The sequence below is a fragment of the Canis aureus genome, chromosome 10 (genome assembly GCF_053574225.1).
Source record: "Canis aureus isolate CA01 chromosome 10, VMU_Caureus_v.1.0, whole genome shotgun sequence".
Lineage (NCBI taxonomy): Eukaryota > Metazoa > Chordata > Mammalia > Carnivora > Canidae > Canis > Canis aureus.
In genome coordinates, this window is record NC_135620.1 from 41,978,068 (window position 1) to 41,994,274 (window position 16,207).

General features: G+C 36.5%; 1 protein-coding gene across 2 annotated transcripts in view; it reads left to right on the top strand.

The window, feature by feature from the left end:
- The window catches only part of FOCAD (focadhesin), a 312,226-nt gene that overhangs the window by 147,367 nt on the left and 148,652 nt on the right, over positions 1–16,207 (top strand). For both annotated transcript variants that reach the window (XM_077912127.1, XM_077912128.1), the window contains exon 15: positions 183–309. In XM_077912127.1, coding sequence (XP_077768253.1) covers positions 183–309 — 127 coding nt within the window. The remainder of the gene's footprint in view (positions 1–182; positions 310–16,207) is intronic.

The following is a 16,207-nucleotide window of genomic DNA, read 5'->3' on the forward strand; positions in this document are numbered from 1 at the left end:
TTATGGCATGGTAGGAATGATGATGATGCAAATCTTTGAAGAAAATGTACATCAGTATTGGAGGGTCAACATTTAGTGGGCATGAGGGTAAAGCAATGTGCTAATGCTTTTTGTTTAGGCTAGAGTCCTGGGAGTGGTGGTGTGTTCCTTGGCTTGAATCTTGTTTCTGACATTGCTTATAGGCCCTATCAGCATGGTGCAGATATGTTGGCAGCCGTTTCCCAGGTGTTGAATGAATGCACCAAACCTGATCAAGCTACTCCCGCAGCCTTGGTCCTCCAAGGCCTCCACGCGCTCTGCCAAGCGGAGGTAGGCTTTTTAAAATTGTTCTGGGGACACCTAGGTGGCTCAGTGGTTGAACATCTGCCTTCAGGTCAGGGCATGATCCTGGAGTCCTGGGATTGAGTCGCACATCGGGCTTCCTGGATGGAGCCTGCTTCTTCCTCTGCCTGTGTCTCTGCCTCTCTCTCTCTCTGTTTGGTCTCTCATGAATAAATAAATAAAATCTTTAAAAAATAATAAAAATAAAAGTTGTTCAGGATCATTTTGAAGAAAAATGTTGTTTGAGCCATAGTAGTTAAAAGGATGTAAGTTTAGATTCAATTAATTGCATGTTTGAGTATTTATTCCCAGAGATTTTAGCTTGGGAAGTGAAGCAAGATCTTCTATTTTCCAAATTCTTTCTAGAGAGGAGTCTTGAAGCATCTGGACCTGTGGATGTTCTCTAGAGGATAAGGAAAACCACTCTACGTTTTTCCTTTATTCTCATTTATTTTTTTTAACAGAGAAGGCAAAGTTAGGCTCCAAGAACTCTTCAGTAGATTGGCTTCTTAATTTTGTGATTAGAGAGCCTTAGATGCAGAGGAGGTGAAGAGATTGGCATAAGCTTGTGGCAGTTTCATAGCCAGCAAAAATAATTGTTGGCTTTAAGACTGACAAAGGATCTGTTCTTTCCTAGTGATCAGTTTGGGGAGGATGGATTGATGTTACACTCGAGCCTCTACACATTTTCTGAACTTTAGACCGCTTCCCAAATTACAACCCAGCAGAGAGAATCTTAACTATTTTGAGGAAATCTGATAATTTTGTTAAAGATCATTTATCAACCCAACCAAAGTTTTTGACACAGTGAAACAGACTTACACAATTGTAGTCTTTTCACGAAGGAGACTAAGTGGAATTTTCTTAGCTTACGGCAATTACGGTTGATACGATAATGAATATAATGATATAATGCAGGCAGTGACCGTACTAGCAATTATAAGCTCATGTTCTTGTGCTAAGTATTTTCCGTTTATGCTCCTCATTAATTCTGCAATATAAGGATTATAACACCATTTTATAGATGAGGGAAATAGAACTTTGAAGGGGGTTATTTACTCAGGGTCTTGGTATGAGGCTAACCTACTGTTCTTTTGGGTAAACACTTGTTTGCTTAGAGATGAGCATCGTCACTGTTTAGGAACCAGTGTGCTGAGGGCAATGCTTTTAGACCATGAGCCCAGTGGTTGACAAAGTTGTTAGGGTTTCATAGCAGAGGGCTGTTATAGCAGGGGACACCTACACATAACCAAGGACTTTTGTTTTTTATTGCTTTAGTTAGTCATCTGGAATTAGGAAGTGTCACTTTAATAATTATCTTGCCTTCATGATAAATAATTCTAAACCTTATTTTGAAATGAGTTTTTAATAGAAGCTTTGTGAGTAGAGAGAGTTCTATACTTTCACCTCCAAGCAGTGATCATGGTTACCATTTTGGAGTATTTCCTTTTGGTTATTTTTTTCCAAACAGACATCAAGTTCTTTCCAAAATTAACTTTTTCCCTCTAACAAATGGTCATTTTGTCTTACTGTGTCTATAATTCCATTGTGTTCTCCACCCATCCCCTGCTATTACTACACGGCTCTGTTGTCTATAGATGCTTATTAACTCATAAGAAATTCTCAGTGTCTGGTGCTAATTTTTCTCATTCCATTTCTATAAGTTATCATTAACTGTAGTTAGTACTGGAGATAGGAAAAATGTAGCCTGATGTAGTAGGAAAAATCTTTGTTTTGGGGCATTTGTGGGACTGTCCCTGAGACTTACCAGTTATTAGCTTCCTGTCCTTTGGTTAGTTTACCTAACCTCTGAGCCTCTAGTTCTTCATATGAAAATAAAAGATTACTCAAGAAAAAAAAAATGTCTGCCCACATAGGTGCTCTTTAAATGTTGAGCTTGCTCCTGAAAAATTGATACACAGTTGGAGATAGTGCCATCAAGGAGGTTTCAAGTAATTTTTTGCTTTTAATCTTTTCCCTAAAGCTTACATTATATAGGACAGTGACTTAATTTCTTCCTACAGATGATATCCTGTCCTTTCAGTTCTAAAGCTCTCGTTACTTCTTTCAACACTTAAAGGAGACAATTTAGGATTGTTGAAATCTATCCCCCCCCCCCCAATCCAAACCACTACCCAAAGTATTTTACTAAATATCTAAATCCATTCAGGTTGCTGTAATACAACATAATATAAACTGGGTAGATTATTAACAAACACTTCTCATGGTCTGGAGGTTGGTAAGATTGAGCTCAAGTTGCTGGTATATTCAGTGTCTGGTGAACCTTGACAGTAGTAATATATCTTTGTGTTTTGTTTAAGCCTTTCCAAGCTTTTTTTGTATGTGTTCATTATTTGTGAAGCTGCTGCTGTTCTGTCCTGTGATGTGTGTTAAAGTTGCAAAATATACTCAATTTGGAGGCTCTTGCCAGGCCACATTTACTAATTTTGAGCTAATCTTGTTTTTCTTTTTTTTGCTAGCATGCTATCCACAGAAACCAGCATGCATTTTGTGAGGCCACTTATTCTGTCTTCTAATTGATATCATGTGTGAAGCAATTGATGGTTGCCAAGAGTTTCAAGAATGAAAATATTCAGCATAGTTATAAATCTATTTCCCAGTAGCATTTGGTAGTAATTTGTCTATCCACTGCTCTTTAGATTCTTGACTGTCAAATATAATTAAGAATATAGAAAGGCAAAAACAATGAAATTTTAAAAACTATTAAGGAAAGAGTAAAATTGAGTTAACTGTGTCTTTTAGAAAATACTTTTGGAAGAGCATCCCAAATTGGATTTCATTGGGCTTTCCCAACTTTGCATTTTGCATAATAAGTAGATATCTTTTTCTTAAAATTGACCCTGGACTCCTCAGTTTAGAGTCACAGTTATGAAATTCATGTTCCTGGAGGGTCAGATTAAGCCTGCAATTCCTACTCCTTAATCGTTTATGATGGTCTCCAATGAGAGATTGAAAGGATGAATTCCACCTCAATACCAACTGTATGAAGGTGAAGATCATCCTTCTACTATGAGTTTCTTATTTTGTGTTTTACCAAACCCAAAACGTAAGGGGAAGTTCTAGGAATCTTGGTTAACCTTAAAGACAAGAATGTAGTTTCCATTTTGGAACTAGAAAAGAAACTTATTGTTTCCTTAGCATTATTGGTATATTGATTCAGGACCTCAAACTTTTTTTTTTTTTCTTTTTTTTTTTTTATGGTTGAACTACTTTTTTACAAGTTGCAGCTAATATTTCTGGGATACCTAATATGAATTTGGATACTTTGTGAGACTGGGGTTCATTTATATTGAAGAAATAGTGGCTCTGGCAATTAAAAGTAACTTTCTAAGGTCACATGACTCATAAATGAAAGAGAAGGAAAACAGAGCCAAGACTCTCTCCAAGTCTGACTTTCTTTTATTTTGATGCTCCCCTCCTTTGAAAAATAAGAGCATTGAAAAAAGTACTTTTCTTTATCTTCAGGGTGAGGGTTTGCCATTTTCAAAGGAAAATTAATATTCTTGCATTATCTTTTCCATATTTTTTCCATCCAGCTTTCTCATCACTTTTGGCCATATTTCATCCCCATTTATCTTAATTTTCTTCTTCTTTTTTTAATTATTTGAGAGAAAGAAAGCTTGAACATGCAAGTGAGAGAGAAGGGCAGAGGTAGAGGGAGAGAGAGAATCTCAAGCAGACTCCTTGCTAAGTACAGAGCCTTCTGTGGGGTTTGATCTTATGACCCTGAGAACATGATTGAGCTGAAATCAAGAGTTGGTTGCTTAACCCACTGAGCCACCCTGGCACTGCATTTCTTTTTGACTTAATACAAAGTTATGTCTCTGTGAAGCAATATTCTCTCACTTTAAAAATAAATTTTATTAAACTATCAATCACATACTATTCATTTCATCTATTTAAATGTTTATAATTTGATAGATTTTAGTATATGTTCAGCATGTACAGTCATCACTACAGTCAGTTTTAGAATATTTCACCACCTCCACAAAGAACCCCTGTACCCTTTAGCTGTCACTTGCCAGCCGGTCACATCTGCTCTAGCTCTAGGCTCTAGGCAACCATGAGTCTACTTTCCCTCTCTATGGATTTGCCTATTCTGAACAGTTTATATAAATGGAATCATACAATATTTTGTTTTTTTATGACTGGCTTCTTTTACTTAACAAGTTTTCAAGGTTCATCAGTGTTGTATCATGTATCAGTACAGTACCTCACTTCTTTTTATGATCAGATAATATTCTGTACAGCAATTTGACATTTTATCCATTTATCAGTTAGCATTTAGTTTTTTTTCCCTTTTTTGTCTATTATGAATAATGCTGCTATGAGCATTTGTGTACAGATTTTGGCATAGACATATATCTTCATTTTGGGGAGGTATATGCCTAGGAATGGAATTGGTAGGTCACATGCTTGCTCTTTGTTTAACCATTGAAGAAACTGCCAGACTGTTTTCCAAAAAGGCTGTGCTATTTTGCATTCCCACCAGCAGCATATGAAGATTCTAATTTCTACTCATCCTCAGCAACACTTCTTAGCTGTCTTTATTTTTCTCTTTTCTAACTGTAGCCATCATAGTGAGTATGAAGTGGTATCTCATAAGGCTTTGATTTGCATTTCCCTGATGAGTAATGATATTGAGCATCTTTTCTTCTTGTGTTTCTTGGCCACTTATATATTTTTTTGGAGAAATGTCTATTCTGATCTTTAGAACATTCTCTTCTTCCTAGCTTTTAACTTGCCCTGTCAGCCAAGTTACATTTTGTTCCTATAGGAATGATTAGTAAAACAAGTTTTTTTCTCATTTTCAAAGTAAGGGAGACTGGGAAATTGTGAGCCTTTTTTATGGGCCTTTTACTACAAAGAGAACTTATCAAACCATATGAAATATCAGATAAAGACATGTATGTTCCATACTCTGGTTTCTCTTCAGATCAAATAAATCTTTTGCCTTTTACTAAAGAAATAAAGACACGTATGTTCCATTTTACCACTTTGTCTACATATTACATTTTTCTTTATTTTTAATGAAATTAGCAGAATGTTTTCATTTAAGTTCATGGAAAACTATTAGAGATGTTTTAATAATAGTATTAGTAAGCATATGTTCATTTACGGAGTGTTTTCTATATGGTAATTGTTATATATTACAATCATTATATTTATTATCTCATTTAATCTTACTAAAAGAAGCCCTCTATGTGAAAGGGACTATTTTCTCCTGGAAGGCAAACAGTTCAGTAATTGCCCAAGGTTGTATAGCTAACATGGTAGAGTCAGGATTCAAACACAGGTCTTGCTGAATTCAAAGTCTGTCTTAATCACTGTTAAAAAAAAAAAACACAACCCAGGTTTGTTGAGAGATAATTCACAAATGACCACTGTGTGTTTTTGTTAGTCACATTTGTGTTCAGTTGACCTAGTTATGGGGTGATATTATTGGAGAAATCTTTATGTGAACATGATATTTGGACTCATTTCTCACACTTCCATTTCTCTTCTATTTCCTTTGTGATTGGTTTGCTGCATGAGATTTTATATAATTTAAGCTTTGCATAAAAATCCTAATGAAAAACATGTTTTGAGCTAGTCTAGATTAATTTTTAGTGTTTTTACTAAAAACTAGATTTAAATTTAGGTTTAAATCTAGATTAAAAATTAGATTTCATAACTTAAAGATATGTTGAATGTTTTTATATCACTTTTAAAGACATTTAGTTTTTATGGCATCACATTTACTTTTTTTTTTACATTTACTTTGAATAATGAAAAAAATAATATCCCTCATCAACTTTTCACAAAAGCATTTTCATTTTGTTTATATTCTTTTCCATTTTGTTTTTTTACATGTATATTTTATTTCTATCTTCTCTTTTTACTTTACACTTTGCTAAAAATATTTTTGATGTTGCCATATATTTTAATGACTTAATTACATTCCATTGAGTAAAAGTATCATAAGTAATCAAATAATTTTTCTTAAAAATTTCTTAAAATTAAAAAAAAATTATTTATTTTAGAGAGAGAGAGTGAAAGAGAGAGCAAAGGAGGAACAGAGGGAGAAGGACAAGCAGACTCTGAACTGAGCACATAACCCGACTCGGGGCTAGATCTTACAACCCTGAGATCATGACCTGAGCTGAAACCAAAAATTGGTTGTTCAACCAACTAGGCACCCCACAAATAATTCATTATTATTTTTTTTTAATTCTTGAGAGACACAGAAAGAGAGAGAGAGAGAGGCAGAGACACAGGCAGAGGGAGAAGCAGGCTCCATGCAGGGAGCCCGACGTGGGACTTGATCCCGGGCCTCCAGGATCAGGCCCTGGGCTGAAGGCGGCACTAAACCGCTGAGCCACCGGGGCTGCCCCAAATAATTCATTTTTGATTGGATTTTAAGTTCCTTCCCACTTTTCTCTATTTATTTATTTTTAGAAGGATTTATTATTTTAGAGAGAGGGAAAGGAAAAAAAGAAACTCCCAAGCAGACCCCTGCCGAGCATGGAGCCTGACATGGGGCTCAATCCCTGAGATCATGACCTGAGCCACCCAGGCACCCCCCGAGCCCCACTTTTCTCTCTTTATAATTAGTAGTCTGAGAAATAGTTACCTATGTAAAGCTTTACTTTTCTTTTGGATTATTTTCTTAGAATAAGTATTTTAGAGTTTTAAGGATATTTTTATGATTTTTAAAAAATAATTAAGGTGTTTTTGTAGTAATGTTCATTCTGTTGCCCATGCTTACCTGAGCATGAGAGAGATGTGGAATGTAGCTATTTGTATCCAAATTTCTGGCAGTATTATTTGTTACTAGGGAGAACAGTTCACCTTGTGTCACTAAGTCATTAACTTCTTGGTAGTGTTTCTTGTTATGATCACTGTGCTTGCTATAAGGAGCCGTAACTCCTTATGTCCCCAAATTACAAGCTGTCATAAGGGAAAGGAAAGATCTAAATTGTTTCCTCATAGTGAATTTGCCCCATGTGGGTTAAGATTCAGGGCTTTGGAGAATTATTAATAAAGGAGGCAGGGTGGTGATTTAATTTAAGTTTTAAGTAGAAGTTTTAAAAAGCTAACTATATTTTTAATTTTTATTTGCATTAAAATTTTTTAAAAATTTTTATTTATTTATTCATGAGAGACACACAGAGAGGCAGAGACACAGACAGAGGGAGAAGCAGGTTCCCTGCAAGGATCCTGTTGCAGGACTCTGTCTCTGGACCCGGCATCACGCCTTGAGCCAAAGGCAGATGTTCAACCACTGAGCCACCCAGGCGTCCCTTATTTTTGTTTCTTAAAGATTTTATTTATTTATTTGAGAGAGAGAGAGCATGCACAAGAGAGGGGAGAGGCAGAAGGAGAGGGAGAAGCAGGCTCTCTGCTGAGCGTGGAGCTGAACACTGGGCTCAATCTCAGGACCTTGAGATCATGACTTGAGCCAAAGGCAGATACTTAATGGACTGAGCCCCCAGGTACCCCTTAATTAGTTTTATTTTTAAATCATTTGTGTATTGTTATTATAAGTGCTTTGAAAGTTCATCTTGTTTGCTTGAGATCATATTAAATCCAAACTTCAGCTTTTTTTGGTTAGCTTTTTTTTTATGTTTTAAAAATGTCACTGTTTTGCTTTATAGATTTATGGGTTTAAGTGTAAAAGAGATCCTACTTATCTCATAATCCCAAACAGTTTGTTGCTCATTTCAGAAAATGTTCAAGTAGAAAAGGCTGGTGACCTTTCAAAAGGATTCTACCAAGTTGTCATTTATTCATCTTCTGAAGAGTAGAGGTGGGGAGGAGAGCAGGTGGCATGGCTGCCCCCTCGGACCCTGTGGCCACTGCCATAGCAGACAGTAGGCAAGGATTCCTTGGGCAGGAAACAATAAGCACTAACCTTAAAATAAAAATATTGACTGTTTATTTTAATTTTTTAAAAGATTTTATTTATTCATGAGACACACACACACACACACGCAGAGGCAGAGACACAGGCAGAGGGAGAAGCAGGCTTCCTGTGGGGAGCCTCATGCAGGACTTGGTCCTGGACCCTGGGATCACGCCCTGAGCCCAAGGCAGACGCCAACCACTGAGCCATCCAGGCGTCCCAAATACTGATGGTTTAGTCCAGGACGTGCAAGGCTTTCTGGATATAAAGGTGTATGAGACAATTTTGACCTTAGGAATTCACAGTCTAGTAGAGGAGAACACTGTGTTAAGTACACTAAATGTATTTGAAATTTAGAAATAAGGGAGAGGAGAAATAGATGATAGCAAAAGAATCCTCTAAACCGCATAGCAGCAGCAAGTTCAGTGGCAGAGGGAAAGAATCTGGGTATAGAAGAGAGAGGCTCTGTGGCTCACTGTAGTTCTGTTTTTTTTTTCTTGTTTTACAAAGAAAGCTGTCTTGTAAACAGCCCTAATGAGATATAATTCACCAATTTATGGTTTAGAATTCAGTGGGTTTTTGAATATTTACAGAGTTGTGCATCCATCTGCACAGTCAATTTTAGAACATTTCATTACCCCAAAAAGAAATCCCATACCCCCCACACCTTGTCCCCCAGCTTTAGGAAGCCACTAATCTATTTTCTTTCTCTATAGATTTGCTTGTTGTGGACATTTCATGTAAAAGGAGCCATATAATATGTGGCCTTTTGTGACTGGCTTTTCATTAAATAGTGTTTTCAAGGTTCATCTCTGCTGTAGCGTGTATCCATACATTATTTTTTTTAATAGCTGGGTAATACTGCATTGTATGGCTATACCACATTTTATTTATCCATCCATTTGGTGATGGTCATTTGTTTTTACCCCACATTTTAGCTATAATGAATAATGCTGCTATGAACATTCATGTACAAGGTCTTTTTTTTTTTTTTAAAGATTTTAAAAATTTATGAGAGAGTGTATGAAATGGGGGAAGGGTCAGAGGGAGATGGAGAAGCAGACTTCCCACTAAGTAGTGGAGCCCATTGCAGGGCTCCATCTCCGGACCCCAGGATCATTACCTGAGCCAAAAAAGGCTGATGCCTAACTGACTGAGCCACCTAGACACCCCCTCATGTACAAGGTCTTGTGTGGACATATGTTTCATTTTTCTTAAGTATGTATCTAAGAGTCGAATTGCTGGGTCATGTAGCTCTATGTTTAGCTGTTTGATTGATGGCCAGACTGTTGTCCAAAGGAGCTGTACTGTTTTACCAACATACATCTTTCTTCTCCTCTCTCCAAATAGTGCAGATACTCCTAGGTAGGCACGGCCACTGAAGCATTATTAGTTGTTAACTACATTCTTATGAAATGTATATGATATAGACAGTCATTTAAGAATAAGAATATGGTCATATATATTCGGTCATATAGGAGGGTTGCTAGGGAAGGTTGCTGTCCTGGCCAGTTGTTTCTAACTTTCTATGGGGCATTGCTGCCCTGCTACTCAAAATGATTTCATCTGCTTTCAGGAAATTGCCAACCTTTGTCTTAATAGGTATCATCTTTGACCAGTGATTAATAACAATACTGGATGGTGTAATGTTTATCATACTAAAGATGTCTGTATTCATAAAAATCAACATTTTTATAAATCAGTTTGAAAACTTTTATGACCTATTTTGTTTATCATAGGATTAATATTTTAAATTCTAATATTAATGATAAATGAAAGTAAATATATCTACTGTTCCTTGATGAGACAGAAATATCTTGCAGTACCTGGCTTGATTGTCCACATGGCTATGACCACTTGGTGCTAAGTAGCACTTAGCAGCTTCCTTTAGACGAGTGTGTACTCTAATTTTCTATGGTTCCTTTTGCTTCTAGATTCACATTACCTGCCTGGCTTGCAAGTGTGTCCTTTATTTTAATCACAAATAATTTCATATAAGTCATCTCAGTTTATCTTTGTTACAACTCTCCCTTCATCTGTCCAAATCACTCTTCGAAAAGGAAGCTGTTATATAATTTGCTAGCAAACATTAAAGAAGTTCAACAGTGTCGGTCCAAGGGAAACATATAAACCACTGCAATCACTAAAATTAAAAAGACTGTCAATACCAAATATCAGAGAAGGTATGAATATTCCTATGTTACTGTCAGGAATATAAAGTTTAAGACTACTGTGGCAAAGTATTTGGCAGTTGTTTTTTTTTTTTTTTTAAGATTTTACTTATTTACTTGAGAGAGAGAGAGAGAGAGAGAATATGAGCAGGAGGAAGGGCAGAGGGAGAGGCAGACTCTCCGCTCACCATGGAACCCAACATGGGCCTCGATCCCAGGACCCTGGGATCATGACCTGAGCTGACATCAGACACTTTACCCAACTGAGCCACCCAGGTGCCCCTGCAGTTTCTTTGTAAAGATGAACATACACCTACTTTATGATCTGGCATTTCAACTTCTAGGTATTCACCTGAGTAAATAAAAACATGTCCACAGAAAGACTTGTACAGGAATATTCAGTTAAGCTTTGTTAATAGTTACATATTTGGAAAGAGCCCAAGTGTTCATCAGCTGGTCAATGGGTGAACAGATTGTGGTGTATTTGTACAGTGCAATGCTATCCAGCAATAAAAAGGAGTACATCACTGCTACTTGCGACAACGTGGATGAATCGTAAGAATATGCTCCTTGAATGAAACCAGTCACAAAAAAAAAAAAAAAGAAAGAAACCAGTCACAAGAAGTTGAGACGTATCATTTTTATGAAACTCAGAAATAGGCAAAATTAATCTATGGGAACAGAAGTCAGCATAGTAGTTTAATTGGGGTGAAGAGGAGGGAGGATAGAGTAGAAAGAGACCTTGGCAAATTCCTGGACTGCGGTCTGTATCTGCACCGGTAATACCATAGCTGTTAGCTACATGTGACTAGTAAGCACTAGATCTATGGCTGATTCCAATTATGATGTGCTGTGAATGTAAAGTGTAGGCAGATCGAAGCCTTATAAAAAATATAAGATACCACTTTGATAATATTTTTAAAGTCAATTACAGGTTGAAATGGTAGTATTTTGGGTATATTGGGTTAAATAAAATATACTTAAGTTAATTTCATCTGTCTCCTTTTTAAAATGTGATTACTGGAAAATTTAAAATTGAATATGTGAGTCACATTGTATTTCCGTGGTCTGTCCATCTTGATCAGGGTGGTGGTTGCAACAGTGTGTACATATGTCAGAATTCATTGAACTATAAGATTAAAGATGTGTACTTTCAGCAGTATGTTATTATACTTTAATAAAACAGATCTATAAAAGATATATTTTTCATGCTAGTTACCATATTTAGCATTCAGCATCCATAGTATCCTATATTAAAGTTCACAATAACCTTATAACGTAGGTGATATTTGCTGATGGGCCTAGGGAGTTTGAGTAACACCCAAAATGACATAGAAATTTTTGGTAAATGGAATTTAAATGCCTTATGGTTTGACTATAATTCTTAGGCTTTTCCCATTGGATCATGTTGCTTTAGCAATGATGATAAAAGTGTGAGTATATACTTTGGGACAGTGTGTTCTGTGACTAAAGCCATTTATTTCTAAACCTATTCTCTGGGAGGTGGTGGATGAATCATAACATTTTTGAAAGATAAATCTGTAAGTGCATAAGAATCTAGTAGCGTTGCTCCTGAGATTTCAAGGAGCCAGACAACTCCTAGTCGAAACAAACTGCCTGCATCTGGAGGGGACACAGCTCCGCTGTACGCAGGAATGGAAATCAATACATTGCCCTGAAAAGGAGCGCTCATTCACTTTCCACATTTTCTCTCTCGAGTCTTGAGTTGGGACTGTGAGGCAGTGCTGGCCCTCTGTTTTCTTAATCAGCTGTGAGTCTGTTGTAGCAAAAATTAATAGGCGTTGCAGGATCATGAAGAAAAGCTCTTTCATCTTGCCCAGCTCCAAGAGGGTGTTGTATTTTCAAAGCAGAGTATTGTACAATTGAGCAATAGATAAGGAGAGGAGGGGCCTTTCCTGGGGATTCTTGACCGCTGGAAGAGTTCACTTCAGGCCATTTGTCACAGCAGTGATTTTCCCGGAAATACCCTATGCCAAGGTTATGTTTTGGCTATTCTATCCTCTTTTATTGATTTATTTTCTGAAATCACAGGGGAAGGTGGTTGTCCTGTCCTCTCTTCATCATCCCAGCTCTTTGTCTAGCGGCTCCTTCGGAGCACCATGGGGTGGGAATGATTTTCAATGGGACGCAGCAGGTTTGAAAGGTTTTAGAGAGTGAGTGTGGTACAGAAATGGCCAATAGAAATCCTGGATTTTGTTGAAGCATTTTTCAGCGTGATAAATATAATTTAATATGGAAATGTGATCCATTGTCCCCCGGCAGGTTTTCTCAGCTGTGTACAGTAAGGATTCTGTCGCCTACTGTGGATTCGGTATTTATTACACTCTGGAACCTCCTTTGTTGTTCAGAGGTTTTGTTTGTGGGGACATTTAAAGGTGGATTGCCTGTTCAACCTTGCAGAGGGGTTGATTAAGTTTAATTTGCTATGCATTAGGGAAGGAATTTGCTGGTCTTTTTGAACTGAGCTCTACGTTATTTGTAGTTGGAGCATGTTTTTTGATGCCTTCAGTTCTTTCTGGGCATGAAAACGCTTTTTGTACATTTGTTGAATCTATTTCCATGCTGAGCTTTTTATATACAGCACAATGACCCCTTGCACTTGCAGTTGTAGTTTGGCCTTATTTTTAACTTTAAAAGGACAGCAGGAACTTGCCTTTTATTAAACATTTGTGGGATATTATAACATTTACTTTGTTACTCTGTAGGTAGATTTTTCAATACGGTTTTTCATTTTCAAAATAAAATTTTCACCATGTGATTTTTGTACTGTGGAATATGGTTTGGCACACAGACACCATGTGAAATGTGTGGGAAAATAAAAATATTGTTTTTTTCTCTAATTAGAAAAGACTTAAGATTCCTACTATTTAATTGGCTGTTTTTATTTTTTTTTTAAAGGAGTACTTGGAGGTCATGTCAAATTGTGGACTATATCAAAACTTATAATAGGAAATTTTAAATTTGATGTCTTGAAATTTTACCATTTCCTATTTTTTGCTTTTTTTTCTCTTTTTTTAGTAAGTTTTAAATTTTCATTCCAGGATAGTGAACATACAGTGTTACATAAGTTGCAGGTGTATGGTATAGTGATTCAACAATTCTCTCCATACTCGTGCTCCTCTTAAGTGTACTCTTCTGTCCCCATTACCTATTTCCCCCACTCCCCAAGCCCTTCCCTCATTTATGCTTTTATACTTCAGTCCCCTTTCCTCTGCTGTCTGCCCTTTGCCATATCCAGATTTCCTGTGATCTTTTTAAGATACGTTGAATAATTTATAATCTCAACTTTTGAAGTTAGAACATTTAGGAGCTCCTATTGCCCCCAATAACATTATCTTAATCCCATTTTCTGTTGATTCTGTGTTTCAAGAATATGGTAGGAAAGATTTTCCCTCTTGAATTGGACTCATCCTCATAATGAGGATTATGAACTGATGTGAGTAGTCTATAAGCGAACATGAACGTTCTTCAGGGTATCCAGCCGTGAGTTTCCGGCTCTCAGTCACAAACCCAGGGCATTCTTTAAAAGATCAAACAAGTTGGATACTGAGAGGGTTTCAATGATGCCAGTTAACATCAGAAGAACTGGAGTTGGTGGTTGCAAATTGTGCTTATCTGAATAAATGCCACTGAGCTGGAAATAATGACATGACTAAAATGATGCTGATTGTTGCCATTCTACCATTCCTGTGAATAAAATTTATTAGTTTAAGCTTATACAAGGGGTGGGTTTTTCTTTGGGGGGTAAATGGGGGCATGGAGTGTAAAGGGGGAATTACTGAATCATGGTAGCAGACCAAATGGCATTAATGTTTGGAAAGCTTTATGGATTTTGAGATCTTATTGAAAGCCTTATTTGGGTACCTTCCAAGAATTTAAAAGGTTTAAGTCAAGAAAGATTTTATTCATTATACACCCTTAAGTGACCCAGAATTAAACTTTTATCAAAATGGCATTGTCATCTGTGGACTTAAGCTCATCTCTGTGCCATATAAATGTATTGCTGAAAACAGAAGTATCTCATCCTTTCATTGCCTAAGATAAAATATCACTAAGAGGCTCATTTCTGGAAACACTGTAGTGTTCACCTTGACAGCATGACAAAAATCATATGTTAGTGAAAGGCAGTTTACTTGCTTCGGAAATATTTGGGATTAAGACAGGAAGAATTTGATAAGTCTCCACCTAGTTACAAAAATACTGAGAATACCTCTTTAACATGCATGTAAATCCAGAAGGAATATTTAAAGGAGATTAATATATGCACTCTGTTTTAATTCTTTAAGTTTGGGAGACTTTTTATCATTTATCTGTAAAGGATTTTGTTAGTCTGTGAACAGTACTATTATTTGGATGTCATTCTAAAGTTCTTGTCATGTTTTGAGTGTACATTACTTTTAGGGTTTACATGATTTCTTATGATAGATCCTGTGGTCTTGTTTTTGAGCTTTAGGAAAACTTAGGCCTAATTTTTCTCAATAGCAAAGTGGAATGTATTGCCCTGGGTTCTAATTCAGCATTAATGGGTAAGATATTCTCAGAGGTACCATTCTTTCTGCTTCAGAGCCATACTACCTTGCCTCTACTTCTGTAAATGGTCATTTGAGCAATCAATTAGCTTACTTAAAAAAATTGACATGAAATGACTTTGATCTGAAATGGCCAAAATACAGGTCAAATAAAAGAATGTCATTGACTTTGTTTTGTTATGTTATACTTAAATCTTCCATTGGAGTGTACTTTCTTTTCTTTCACTTGTTTGGCTTAGCTACTGTATCCAAGTTACAGACTTCACAGAAAGATAAACAGTGGTAGTTTTTAATGTTTAGGGTAGGGTCTTAAATAGTTGTGGAAAGCTTGTGCTATTAAATCAGAATCTCTAGAGATGAAATCTAGGCTTTTTTTTTTTTTTTTTAAAGAGTTCCCCAGTGACTTTGATGTGCAGTGAAGTTTGGGACCAATGTCAAGAACAGTGGGCTCTAAAGTGAATTATGTGTAAGCCCACCCATGAGGTATAGAAAAGAGACATTATGGTGTCTCGTTTCTTTTTTCTTTTCTCTTTTCTTTTCTTTTCTTTTCTTTTCTTTTCTTTTCTTTTCTTTTCTTTCTTTTTTCTTTTCTTTTCAGATTTTATTCATTTATCTATGAGAGACACAGGGAGAGAGGCAGAGACACAGGCAGAGGGAGAAGCAGGCTCTCCGTGGGGAGCCCAATGTGGGACTCGATCCCGGGACCCCAGGATCACGCCCTGAGCCAAAAGCAGACGGTCAACCACTGAGCCACGCAGGCATCCCTATGGTGTTTCTTACATACCTTTTATCTGAAAAAGAGAGAAATGAAGCTTTAATAAATTTAATATATATTAATGGTTTCTTATACTTCCATCAGATGATCAGGTGTTACCTGGTACAGTAGCCAGGTATTCTAAAGGAAGAGTGAGAGTTCCATGATGAACACTGGTTGTAGAATCATCTCTCCCCTATTAGAGTATGGCAGTTCATTACAGTTCATGCACATCAGTTAAATGAATTTATAGGAGATATACATGCATGCATGCATATATACATATGTATGCAGTTGTCATTTTGCATACATGTGTGCGTGGGATGTGTGCATGTCTATATATATACATGTATATATATCCTACATATAGACGTATATATATGTATATGTATATACATATATATAGACACACACACACATATATATAGTGTGTCATTTAATTAGACATGATTCTGGATATGGATTGTTGAGAAGTTTATTTGAAGGAAAAAAGTTTATCTGAAGC